General features: G+C 49.2%; 1 protein-coding gene across 1 annotated transcript in view; it reads right to left on the bottom strand.

Moving 5' to 3' along the window:
• Window positions 1-14141, bottom strand: part of VIPAS39 (VPS33B interacting protein, apical-basolateral polarity regulator, spe-39 homolog) — a 375619-nt gene that overhangs the window by 29137 nt on the left and 332341 nt on the right. The window contains exon 17 of the mRNA XM_069637994.1: window positions 8231-8317. Within this exon, the coding sequence (XP_069494095.1) occupies window positions 8231-8317 (87 nt within the window). The remainder of the gene's footprint in view (window positions 1-8230; window positions 8318-14141) is intronic.

Raw genomic sequence — 14141 nt, 5'->3', positions numbered from 1 at the left:
CTGCGTGCTGCTAACATGCATCTCTCGTGGGCAGATGTTTTGTGTTAGATTTGTCCCAAATTTTAAGCCCTACACTGAGTTAACCCAGGACTTCCTGGTTTGCTCTGTGTACTCACCAGAAATGTGTTGAGAGGTTACAAAGTGAAAAACATAGAACATATGGGCGCCTTTACGGAACTATTTAAGTCCTACCCCAGAATGTTCTGATAACAAATCACTTGACTCTGAATCGGATGCGGTTGGTATGCCCGAGTGAAGGGTAGGCCCCACCAGCTATAAAAACTGAGAAGAAATGCATCTGAAAAACAGGTGCCCCCCAGAATTTACAAACAATAAGTATGTTATAAGATGTGTAATGTGTCTGTTAATTGTATGCCAGTATTAAATAAAGCTGTTTAAAAAAAAAACAAAAGTGAAAAACATTTTCGAATTACCAAGCAGATGTAAGGAAATGCAAAGATGTGAGATTATCGATGATATGCTTAAAACTGTTTCAGGTTTGTAACCTATTTTTTGACTCCAGTCAACCCATGAAACACTGGCACAAATGTGGGGTACAGTTGCTTTATTTTACTGGGCAACCTTTTTTTCCTAGGAATGCAATGGTCAGAATGCCAGCTCCCAGAATCTTTGTTTTGCCCTCTTTCATACTCAAAAATGTCATCATACAAATTACATTGGACCTTAATGGGCCTTTGTTGCTAGGATAATTTTGGAACCTAGGCATATGGTTCCATGTCAAGGCTACCATGCCGAGAAGGTGGGTTCTATCTGTAGAGAGGATTTAGGCCGGCGGAGGGGCATCTAGAAGCTATCAGATGCACTGGGAAGAAGCAGTAGGCCGCTCATTGGACATCTCTGGCAGCAAGCTATGGCTTGCTTATAACTGTTCTTATCTTTGGTGATGGGGTCAGCGATATTCCTCTCATAACGTGACTCATCCTGGAGAGATTTTGCCACTGTCAACCATGCCCATTTCCACTGGCTCCTGGCACTGGGATTCACCCTGTTTTCTTGGGATCTATCAGTCCACCTGTTATGCCCTGGACCTCCATTTAGGGCGTGGCACTCTCCTTTGGCATCAATCCTTTCTGCACTGCTTCTCCCAATGATAATCTCTTCTTTGTCACTGGGTCCTCAATCCCTGTGAAGGTTTAGCAGCTTCTGCATGTTGCGGTTATCAATGTGCCCTTTGTCAAGGGCCTTGTGGGCAGAGAATCCCTCCTTTGTGTTGATGTCCACAATTCCTCCAGTTGATGCTTGCAACATCTAACAGCTTTTGAGCTGTATCTGGACCCAACAGCTTCCTGTCCATTACGTTCCTAATGGAAAACATACCGTCTGTGGTGGTGTCATACACGCCACTGAAGGGTAAGTGGAAATCTTGGGAAGGCTTGGCAGAGCTTTCTGAGAAGAACCCTCTGGCTTGACTTTGCTGACTTGTCAGTGATGAGAGTGGGGAATTTGATCTAATGAGTGAACCAATGGAGAGGGATGGAGTCTTTGTTTCTCCTGCCACGAAAAGAGTAAACTCAGAAATAGGGATCTTGCCATCCCGACACATCTGCAGTTTGTGTGTGATCTTCGTGGTCCCCAAAGCATCTTCAATTGAATACTGCTTGCCACTTTTTTTTATCATCCAGAAGGACAGAGATCTCACCAATGGAGCCCATGGTGCTGATTTCCTCCCAATCACACTCCAATTCTTGCAGTTGGATATATTGGTTTCGGTCTATGATGCCTCGCTGAAGGGCTTCATTAGGGGACATATCCTTGCCTGTATCTGGGTCTAGAATAGAAATTCTAGTGGAAGCATTAGTCTCCCTCATGTGCGCGTCATGATTAAGCTCTTTGCGATACACCTTTGAACGGATATCCTCTATAGAGCGTTCCTTTTTATAAATCCGGTCCATCTCATTGAGGATATCAGCCTACAGTGAGGACAGCTCTTGCTCAATTTGCATCCTCTTATGGCATTCTCTGTCCTCTGTGTGAGCAACTGATATTCTTTACTGAGGAACACAAACTTGTGTTGCTTCTGCCTGTCCAACTCCCCGAGTTCCTGTCCAAGGTGGCCCTCTCCTGGAGAGGGAGGTTCCTCGCCCTCTGGATATAACCAACTTCTTTAGATCCTCACCCTTTCATGCCTTTTCCGGTTTTTCCTTAATATGCCTTAAATCATCTTCAGCAATTTGCCTTGCTTTTCATTCTCTGTTGTACAGCTCTCAAATCTGTGCACACTCATTCTCCAGCACTTTGTCCTGCTCTATTCTATTTCCTTGTAAACAGTCTTTTCAATGGACTTTTCCCTCTGAAGGATGTCAATTGTTAGCTGCAAATTCTTACACTCTCTTTCAAGGCTTAGAATTTTGCTCTTTTCGCTGTCCAAGTTTTGGCTCAGTGTGTTTGCAGATTTTTCCAGAAAAGGATCTTTTTCAATCTTGACCACCTCCATGACACTTTTTTCCTGTACAGGGGGTGGGCTTTCTTCGATTTCCTTGATCCTCAAAGTTATCGGACATAGTTCCTGCTCAGCTGCAAGTTTCTTGCTTTGCTCTTCTTGGAAATTAAGCATCTTCTCTTTTTTGTTCACCACATCTTGGAGCTGTTGCACAGTACGTTCTATTTGATGCCTTTTTTATATAACTGTTTATTGTTTTTAAAAGTAAAGCATAAAAAACAAACAATTGGTAGTACATGATAGAACATCTTCCATCTTACATTCACAGAGTTACAGTGCAGCAGCAGAGAAGACAACCATTAGTGGCGAAATATCTGAAGAGAAGGCTCAGGGTGGAGCTGAGGATAACCCAACCGCAATGCTCAGGCCTCCTCTCCCACCAACCGCACACCTTCTGAAATACATCTATCAATTTCAGCAGACCAGCATCTGAGTCATGGACGGTTCGCTGAGCCCCACATTGCAGCGATAATTCTCTTTGCCATCCCCAGGGTGACAGACAAGAACACTTCCATATTTGGTGAAGCCTGCTTCACCCCAGATTCGGAGTATTGCCAGCTTGAGATCGCAGGGGACCCGAGACCCCAGTAATGTTGTCAACCTGCAGAAACACCTCCCCAGAATATTTGGATTGTGGACACTCCCATAATGTATGAAAAAAGGTGCCCCCCTCCATCCCATATTGCAGACAGTTATCTTGGTCTATTGCACCACAACGGGCCAGAGCTGTTCACGGTAGTATACACAATGCAATATTTCATACTGGATAAGGCGGAGTCTGGTGGCAATTCTGATCTCCTGTGGGAACATAAGTGCCTCAACCCACTCCTCCGGGTCTAGCAGTCCGACATCTCTCTCCCATCTGTCCTTGAGTCAGGACAACTCCTGGGCCCCAAATGCCATTAACACTTGATACAATGGTGAAGTGACCATGGTGGCAATGCGGTCAGGAAAGTGTTGGAATCTATGATGAGCACTTGGGCACCTCTCCCAGGGCGGGAAACTGGGATCTGATGGCGTGAGCCAGTTGCATATATCTGTAGTGTTCACTCTCTAGCAACCCAAATGGGATGAGCTGCCCATCCTGCACCACATCGGCCAGAGCTTTTACCCATCATTCCTCCCAGTTCCCGAAATGACATACTTCATGGAGGTGTCTATTGTTCCAGAGGTTCTATGTTCATTCATCCCCAGTTTTTCACCGCTTTCTTTGCTGAAAATGTTTTGCCGAAAAGAATCACCACGCACAGCGGGAGAGCTTGCCAATGAACAGTGTCTGAGGCAAATCTATCCATTACCAAATTAAGATTAAGTAAAAGGAAGTCTGATGAGCTTGGGCTCACGTAAAAGCCAAGATATTTAAATCCTGAGACCGAGACTTCAGCCAATTGACCTTAAGCCTACTGAACCCCTGGTATTCCAGTAGAATTCTGGTCACAGCTTGACAGGAGACTTCAGGGTTGCTTATGTACATTAGAAGGTTGTCTGTATAAAGCGAGACCCGGTCTTCCCCCAACCCCCGAGGCCATTTGAGTCCAGCCCAGTCTTGGGCAGTCCCTAGTTTAATTGCGAGCGGCTCTATGGCCAGAGTGAACAGCAAGAGGGAGAGGGGACAAGCTGCCTCATCCCTCACCCCAGCGTAAAAACCACTAGAGGATACCCTGTTGACCCAGACCACTGCTTCATGGGAGGTGTAGAGCAAGCAGACCCATTTGAGACAATTCTCCCCAAACCCCATGCAGCCTATGATCTCCCAGAAAGACGCCCAGCTGAGTCAAACGCCTTCTTGAAGACCACAGCCAGGAGTGGCACTGATACCGGTATTACTGTGGCTTGGCTGATGGCAAATTGAACCCTGTGGAGGGTCATGCGTGTGAATCTAGAACCCGAACCTGCATTGGTCCGGGTGCATTAGCAAGACTATTACCCCAAGTAGACAGTTAGCTAGAACCCTCGCTAGGAACTTGGCCTCCCCATTAATCAATGATATAGGCCTATAGGAGGCGCAATGTTCAGGTGTTTTCCAGGTTTGAGTAGGACCACTATACAGGCTTTTCTCAGGTCTGGCGAGACGTACCCATCCAACTTGCACTGCATAAAGAAGCAGTGCATGGTTCCAGTAACCAGGTCCCCAAGCTGCTTCCAGATCTCTACCAGGAAGCCGTTAGGCCCTGGAGTCTTACCAGATTTGAGTTGCACAAGTGCTGTGGTCACCTCCTCTTCTGTAATATATACCTCTAATCCCAGTGATCACAGTTCAAGGGTGTTTATTGAACTTCTATTGGGTTTGAAAAACACCTAATCTAATCCTAAATCTAACGATGGGAGCAAGTTATGATCATCAAAAAATAATAATGCGGTCCTAGTCGAGTCTGTCAGAATAAAAGGGCCTATAATAATACATCCATAGCCAATCATTACTTCTAAATACAACTAGTGTGGGAAACAATGTTATGCAAAAAGGAAAAGTGTTCAAGAAATTATATTTCAGGATATTCAAGCCATTGGCTTCCCTTCCCCACGTCGCAGGACCACTTTGATTCACAGGTATCCGTTCTCGTTCCAATTGGTCTGCCTCTGCCGGACTTGGACCAAATGTATCTACTTTAGTCACTTCTTTGCTGGATACCTTACAGAGACCTTCGATTGAGCATGCACGCGGTGCCGGACCACTCTGTCAAAAGTATTGCAGCTTACTTTAAAATTCAATTACTCATCAGCAGTTCAATTTCACTTACGTATCTTATCATGCAAGTTTTAACAATGTTCATTCCAGCGCTCGCCATACAATGTTGCTGCTTGCAACCTTGGCTTCAACACAGAATGGTCTTGTATTGGTCTACCCAACTCACTGGCTTTGTTGATCTCACTGAAGTGGCTTTGTTCTTAGAGTCAAGGACGGTACCACAGTGGCTGGCGATTCTCCCTGCCTTCATTATTGATGCAGGAGGGCCCCGGGTATCTCCGATACACAATGCAGGATTCTTACGCTTTATATTCTCGAGGTCTTTGGAAAGTAACAGTTCCTTTTCGAATAAGTCAAGGAAATTTCCCTCCTTGCGATTCCATTCGGTTTGGCCGTCTTTCCACTCTTGCTCAGCTGCCACCTCAAAACTGCTGTTTCCTCGTGTGCTTTGCCTCGCTCAGAGTGTGCTCTCGGCTCCACCTTTTATCCGGGTGGGGAAGTGTAAGGCAAGTCAGGTGTGTGATGGTCAGTAATTGCCTGACCTCGCCTGATTATTGTATTTGGACACGTCAGGTATACGGCTCGGTGTTAGTCAGTTTTTCCTTATAGCGGGCTGTCTGTGAGAAAGTGTTCGTGTTGTAAGGGAGTGCGGGGGTAGATTTCCTAAATATCCTACCTGGTAGGATGGGGTAAAGGTGTTACAAAGAAGGGGATACTGCATCTTACCATCTGATACAAGTACACCCTGTCATTTATGATGAATAGTTCACCACAGCAGGCCCAGTCCCCACTCACATGTCAATGCTGGTGAGTGACCACATGCATTACCAAGGCTACCACCTTCAGTTGTTATCTGTCGCTCAGCACACTCGTGGGAGCACAGCCTCTCTCCCAGGCTTCCTACCTTAATTATCTGGCTTCTTTCACCACTGAGGACCCGATCCGTGCATTCAATGGTGTCAGCTGAGCATATTGAGCCTCGCTGCCTCTGCTTGCCGACCTAGTCACTCCCTAGCGGCATAGTTCCCCGTGTGTGCCGGGGGCACCCGCTCCATCACCTGGCTCTCCCGTGCCCCTCACCAGCCCAGCAGATGTTGTCTCCTGCACCGTCCTCCCAACCAAGGATGGTGGGTTGGGCGGGCGAGCCCCGATGTGAGCTGGCTTGTTGTATTACCGTGGCAGCATTCTGCCATTGAGTCCACAGGCAGTTTCTTAAGTGTGCCGCCGGCCTCAGTTAGAACCGCCAGCCCGGCAGTCCACAGCCCAAGATGGCACCATCATCCTTCCCCGCTCCGAGCGAGTGACAGATCAGGGGTTTCTTTTCTCTGTTTTTGCTCATGAATGGAACAAACTGTAGCGATGCATTCCTCTCAAAGCATATATGAGAATCCCATTAAGATTTAGCCAGGGAACAGGATTTATTCTGCAGGATATCGGCGACTGCATCTGAGCGGAAGAGGCTCACGTCCTCATCCGCTCTTTACACAACTTCACCCCCTCCGCCCCATTTGACCAGATTGTTTTATTTCTGACCTGAGGTTGCATGAAGTATAGGTTTGAAGAGGTGTGTGTGGCCTATGTACCTTCTACTCCCAACAAGAGGTGGAAGGGAGGGCGCAAGTGAATCTTAACAGATACAAGCATCAGAAAGACGATTACAGGTATGTAATGTTTGTCTTTTAAGGCTTGTGGATCTGCTTAGAATCACATGCTTTGCATAGAATAGCAAGCAGTATCAGGAGAAGGAGATGGGTTGTTAGAAGGAACAGAGCAAAAAGATGTTTTAACACTGCCTGTCCCACTTGGGGGTCGCTCCTTGCTGGTGTGTCCACAAAGTAATGTTGAACTGAAATCCATACAGGTGCTCTACAGATTGCCTCTAAAGGAACTGTCACGATGAAGGTTAATGTGGCACCAGTGCTACGTGTGGAGTATGCTCTAGATGTAAAAGGTAGTTCTCTGTTGGCTAACCTGTAACATTTCTGTATACATTTAACTATCCATTTAGAAATTGCTGCCTTTAAGACAGAGCCCCTCCTCTTCCTTCAGCTATGGAAACAAAGAACAGGTCTGTTTTCCTTATTGTTTTAGTCTTGTTGAGGTAGTACATGACACCCCTTCTAAACATCTAGTTTAAGGAGGGCTCTTTCTCCAGAGATCTGTGGGTTTTGAAAAAATGCTGGCAGTTCAATCGATTAGTTGACATGGAACCTGCCTTCCAGGGAAACGTTCACTTGCACGAAAGACAACATTTAAAATTAGTCTTCTCTATTAAAAGCGCAGTAGGACAGTGAGAGGTAAGAAGTCATGGGGAAAATATATGTAGATGAAGGCATTCTCTAAAAATGTCAGAAATATTTCCCCCCACTCTACCCACTGCATAGGCTGTAGCCTGAAGAAAGGTAGGCAGTCAGCAATGTGCTTGAATTTCCGGACGTTACTAGAATCATCAAGCAGACTTGCCGAATGCAGGATGTAAAGATTTATAAAAATATATAAATATTTCATAAAAAATATATAAATATTAGAGGTTTGGTGACTAGCAATAACTCTGAAAGTGGAACTCTGCAAAAGACGATCAACCCAATGGCAGACAAAAAACCAATCTGAGGACCTCAACACATGAAGGACCATGGGTACAGTACACGTCACAGTAGGGATAGTATTACAAACACACACTGTCGACGTCCCTTTTTTTCGATTTCGAAAACAAGTCATGTAATACTCTGCACCAACCATTAGATGCCGGCCTATTAAAAGCATGTGATTCGGAACCGATCCACAAGCCTCTGAAATACGTTTGCAGTAAATTATACGTGGTGTATTTTGTTGTGAATGCACATGGGCCTAATTGCACTTTTATACCAGCCTTCACATTCTTAAGAGTGCAGCTTGACCAGTCTATTGCGCTACCTTTCAGAGTGTTTTGGAAAAACATGATGGAACCCCTGTTCAGACAGTACTCGTCTGGAGTCCTAAATCCATTACCATAGGTTTTAGGACGAACCGCCCTAAAAGGAACACATTACTAAACCAACTCAACACTCAATCCTCCCATCTTCTGACTGTGTAGGCTACTGTACCTGAACTGGGGCACTGTTCCTTTGCAGAATCTCCACCACACGATGGAAGCCGATGGGGGCTCTCTTCTTTGTGTAGCCCAGCCAGTTCTGAAATGACAATCGAAGAGGAAACAGGTGGGCCAGTAACATTTTAGGTAGATTTAAAGTAGAGAATAAGAATTTCGCATGAAAGCAGTACATGCAAGTTTTAATGCTCTGTGCAAAAGTAAAACCCATTTCACATCTTCCCCAATAATAGATGTGTCCATATGTAATGGAAGCAAAGGATACTCCACAGGAAAATATGGCACTCACCTTTCATGCTGTTACTAGTCACCCATGACCAGCACTGACATGCAATTCAACCCCTTCGGCCTATCGTTTATTGTCCACTCTCAACTAACACAGTACCATTCTCTAGTTATGTTGTAATATCTACCCATTAAACAAACTGCTCCTACTTAATTTTCCTCTACACCCGAAACATCTATTTCCGTACCTCAGACTCTGTCGTATGGGTCAACAGAAGAACAAAAAGCCAGAAATAAAAGCTGAAATCCTTTTACCCACTTTGCCAGGATAGGTAGGAGTAATACCTGTACATATTATAAGTTACTCACAGTAGTGATTAACATACTCTTAGTCCATAGACCCTCCTTAAGCAAACAGGTTCCAGAGAACCGCCTGTCCGTAGGCCACATCTGACCTGGAGTCGGTATCCACACAGTAATGCTTGCAGAAAGCCGATGGAGTGGCCCATGTGACCACCCTGCTTATGACCTGCCAGGGGAAATGGCGCTGAAAAGCGATGGCGTTGCCTTGACCCTACCCGCGTGGGCATGCATGTTCGCCAGAAGGGGTCTATGCTGGCCCTCGTACACTTCCTTGATGGCAGAGACCATCCAGCGGGAAATGGAGGCTTTTGCGGACTGATAGCCTGGTCTGGCACCTCCAAAAGTGATGGATAGGGCATCTGACTTGTGGAAGCCCTTGGTTCTGTTCAGGTAGAATTTCAGGCCACGTCTGACATCTAGGCAGTGCAGAACTCTCTGAGGCTCGTCCTTCGGGTCAGCAAAGAATGTGGGAAGGACGATCTCCTCGTTTAGGTGGAAGGCTGATGGTACGTTAGGTAGAAATGCCGTATGCGTCCTCAGGACCACCTTATCCTTGTGAAAGGTAGTGTACGGCTCTGAGGCGACTAAGGCCGGGATCTCGCTGAAACTGCGCGCCAAAGTAAGGCCGACTAGTAGGGCCGTCTTGATGGTGACCAGCCTGATGTCTGCGGATGCCATAGGCTCAAATGGCTTGTGCGCTAGGGTGCCCAAGACTAGGTTCAAATCCCACACGAGGTGTGGCTTCCTGATGGGTGGGTAGAGTCTAGCGAGTCCGGCCAAATGTCTCCTGACAATCGGGTTGGAGGAGGAGATGACCCCTTCCTCCGAATTCCTGTACTCCCCTATGGCTGAGAGGTATGTGAGGCAGGTGTCCACCTGCACGCCAGAGTTGGCGAGGTGCGCCGAGAAAGACAGTACGTCGCCCAGTGAATAAGCCAGCGGGTCGATATCCTTGGAGTGGGCCCAGTGGCAGAACCTGGTCTATTTACTTTTATACTGGGCTCTGGTAGCCTTGCTCCTAGCCCCCTGTATGATTTCCAAATTGGCCTGGGATAGGTTGAGGTGGCTGAGCATCACCTGCCCAGGAACCACGCTGTGAGGGCCTGCTTCTGAGGGGTGGGGTGGACGACCCTGCCCCCCTGCTGTGTCAGAAGATGTTCTGGGCCTGTCAGGAGGTGGATTGGAGGGACCTCCGAGAGGCTGAGCAGCTCTGAGAACCATGGCCTGTCAGCTATCAGAATGACGTTGAGCTGGTGAGTCTACTTGAACTTGCAAAGCACTCTGTGAATCAGTGGAGTGGGCGGGAAGGCGTAGGTTAACATGCCATCCCACTGGATCCATAAGGCTCACCGAGGGAGCCTAGGCCCTGCCCCTGCCAGGAAGCAAACTGGGGGCACTTCTTGTTGTGTCTGGTGGCAAAGAGATCCACCTGGGGGAGGCCCCATCTGTGGAAGATCTCCTGTGCAACGAGGTCGTTCAGCTGCCACTCGTAGTTCTCCGCTCCCAACCTGCTGAGCCTGTCCGCTTCCAGGTTGGATTCCCCTGGGAGGGGGACTGCCGTGAGGAAAATCTCGTTCTCCAAGGCCCATTCCCAAATGTTGATCGCCAGTCTGCACAGGGAAGGGGACCTGGTCCCCCCTTGTTTGTTGATTTAGTACATACTGGTTGAGTTGTCTGTCTGTATGAGGACAAACTTTCCCTTGAGACGTGGGAGAAAGGCCCTGAGGGCTAACCAAATGGCGTTCAGTTTCAGCCAATAGATGCAGTATTCTTGTTCTTGACGGGTCCACGTGCTGTGGACCGAGAGATCCTCCAGGGTGGCTCCCCAGCCCTTGAGGGAGGAATCTGTGGTAATCGTCACCTGTGGAACGGGGGGCCTGAAGGGTTGCAGGTTGCAGTCCCTGGACCACCATGTGAGTTTCGGGTGGAGAGAGATGGGGATCTTGATAATTTCGGCCTGCGAGAACCTCTCCTGGTTCCACGACACTGTGAAGTGGAGTTGAATCCTACTCATCATGAGTCTTATGTGGGGGACGGCCAACAGTACCGCCGCAAAAAGACCCAGAAGATGCTCTCCTGATGGCCGAGATCTTGTCCTCCGAGGGGAAGACCCTCTCGGAGCGTGTGTCCCAGATGAGACCAAGGGAAGTCAAAGACCGCCTGGGTTGCAGCTGTGACTTCTTGAGATTGAGCAAAAAGCCCAGGTCCTGTAGCGTGTTCATCAGTGCTTGGGAGGAGTGGTGAACTGCTTCTTGAGATGTAGCCCTGACGAGCCAGTTGTCTAGGTAGGGGTATATATGGAGGCCCTGAGCCCGGAGGAGGGCCGCCCCAGCATTCATGAGTCTGGTAAAGACCCTGGGGGCCGAGTGGAGGCCAAAACGGAGGACCTTGTACTGAAAATGGGAGCCCATGATCCTGAACCGGAGTAAAGACCAATGGGGTTGCCAGATCGGACGTGCACATAAGTGTCCTTCAGATTCAGGGAGCACATCCAGTCTCCCCTGCACAATGTCTCCACAATAAGATCTGGCGTAACCATCTTGAATCTCTGAAGAGGTAAGGAGAGGTTGAGGATGGAAAGGTCCAGTACAACTCTCAGGCCAGCTTGGTTCTTCTTCTGAATGGCGAAGATCCTGGAGTAAAAGCCAGAGCCTCGCTAGGGGGCTGGGACTTCCTCCAAGGCCTGGCTCAGGACGAGCGACCGAATCTCCGCCAAAAGAGTTGCTGTCCCAACTTGAGGGAGAGGAGGAGAGGAGAGGCAGGAATAGGTAGACAGTACCCCGAGGAGACTACTGACAGGATCCAGGTGTCCTCAAAGTTCTGTTGCCAAAAGTGTGCGTGAAGAGCACGCCTGCCCACCACTGGAGACATGTCGACCCGGAGGGGTGTGTCAGGACATCTTACCCTCTGAGGCAGAGGTGGAGGAGGGGGCCTGGAAAAAGCCCTTGCTCCTCCCACCCCCTTTTTGATGCTTGCGCCGACTAGAGTCGGCGAGCGTTCCAGCTGCCTAGACCTCCGATCTTGCAAGCCGCGGAAGCCTCCCGATGAGCGCCCCTTATCCGAGCGTCGCTGAGACAAAGGGCAGATCTAGAATGCGTTCCTGGATGTCAGGGTTGAACGTGGCTGCCCTGAGGCAGGCCATCCTTTTCATGTCCGTGGCAATACAGTCCAGAGGTATCAATGTGTGCCAGGGTGGACTCCATGATATCCTGAGCCATGAGCTTGGCTTCGGCTAGCCCCACCTTAAAACGCGATTGGCTGTGGGCGGGAGTTCCGGGAGGAAGTCAGCAATTTCCCGCCATAATCTCTGGTTGGCGGCTGCCATCATGGCGTCTGAGTTGGCCTGTCGCAGATGCAATGAAGCATTGGAATACAGCTTCTAACCGTAAGCCTCCAAAGTTTTCTCCTCCTTGCCTAACAGCGCCCTAGATGACGAGGACGACTGAGGCTTGGAGTACAGTGACGCTGCAGTGATCACCGAGGAGTGTGGCTGAGGGTGGGAGGAGAGCAAGAGTGTATCCCCCTTCAATCTGCCTGTATTTGGCGTCCAGGCGGCGGTTGGCCGGCTGGACAGAGTGGGGTTTGAGCCAACCCTTCTTGGCGAGGGAGACCACGTTGGTCTGCAGTGGAATTCCCGTTCTGGCAGAAGGGTGTCTCGTGAGGACTTCAGCTAGGACACCCTCTGCCGGCTGTTCTACCTGGGCTGGGGTAGGCCCAAGTATTCTGCCAGGTCAGAAAGACGTTTGTGGAAGGCCCTGGCTAATGATGGTGTGTCAGGATCGTCCTCCTCATCAGTATCCGGAGGGTCTGAGGGATCCTGTGGAGGAGGAGGAGTATCTGGAGTCAGAGGCTGGGGCACTGGGACCACGGCCAGAGGCTGAGGAAGAGGAGGAGGCTGGTATGGAACCGCCTGCGCAGTAGGCTGAGGAGCCGGAGGAGGTGGCTGCGCCAGGGCCTGAGCCTTCATAGCAAGAAGGACTTCGCTAACTGTGTCCTTGATGAAAGCCCCTATCTGTGGAGACTTCATGAGGCTGAGGACCCTCTCGAAGATACGGTCCTCACTGGCCGAAGAGGAGGAGGAGGAGGAGGAGGGCACGGACGGGGTAGCTAGAGGCAGCTGGTGCCACTACTGACCATGTACATACGGCCGAAAGGGAAAACAACCCTGCGCATAAGAAGGGTAGGCCATAGGCCACGTACCTGGTTGATGCCAGTCCCACCTCGACACTCGTTCTTCACCGAAGTCCTGCAGAGGCATTGAACGGGTGCCCCTTTCTGGCACGTCGGCCATTTTGGTGAGCTGCCTCCCACGTGGCTGTGACGTGTTGCTTGGATCGCTGGGGCCGGCCTCTGCCAAGTCTCTTATGTGTGAGGCGCATGACTTGCCCCGCTCCTCGGGCACGGGCCCGGTAGGCGTACAAACCTCGGCCTGTGGGTCGTTAGAGCTGCGTTCAGTCGCCCCCTCGGACATACTGGCGGTAACAGGGCGTAGCCCCTCGGCCATGATACCGGTACAAGGGTGGAGCCCCTCAGGCGCAAGCCCGGTAAAAGATCCTAGCGGCCCCTCAATAGTGGTACCAGGAGGGCAAAAGAAGATATAGAAGAAGAATTCTGCGTGTGGAATTACATGGCTGAAGCCAAACCCAGGAGCGCTGGTGAATTCGGCCTGTTCCCGTCGACGCAGAAAAGGGGACCGAGGTGTGGCACCAGAGGGCAGAGTCAGGGCAGCGAATGCTCCCAGGGACGCGCCTCTAAATGTAGAGGGGAAGATGATTTTTCTAGTGAAAAAGGTTCAGTCTACCATCCCTTGCGAGAGACGCCCATACAGTATGGAGGAAAGGGGACGGGACGTAAGAGTATCTTGGGAAACCAAACTAGAAATTATAAGGATTTCTCTGGTAAAGATGTAAGGGAGGGTCCACTACATGGTGTCTCACTGGCTTAACTATGGGAATATGTGATACGGTCACCCTCCAGTCAAGGGTTGCCTCCTGGGCAGTGTGAGGAACCTGAAGGCGTCTTCTTTTTCTCCAGAATGCTCCTCTCAGGTGGCCAGGGAAAGCTCATCGCTTTTGGATCTCGACCCTTGGGCGGGATCCATTCCCTTTTCAAAATGAACCTTCTGTCCCTAAAGCCTTTGTAGGTGATTATCAGCCCTTTCTCCTTTATCTCCCACAAAATGTCCCCCCTGAAATACCACTTTAGCACTGGGACAAGGAAGAGACAAACAGGGGGACACATCCTCATTTGAATAATGTAAACCTCCCCAAATAACACTCTGGAACTGAGATGAAGAAGGCGGCTATGGAGGATTTCAG

The sequence above is a fragment of the Ambystoma mexicanum genome, chromosome 14 (genome assembly GCF_040938575.1).
Source record: "Ambystoma mexicanum isolate Mex_15411 chromosome 14, UKY_AmexF1_1, whole genome shotgun sequence".
Taxonomy (NCBI): domain Eukaryota; kingdom Metazoa; phylum Chordata; class Amphibia; order Caudata; family Ambystomatidae; genus Ambystoma; species Ambystoma mexicanum.
Note: the sequence above shows the minus strand (reverse complement) of the source record. Positions and strands in the feature narration are given on the sequence as shown.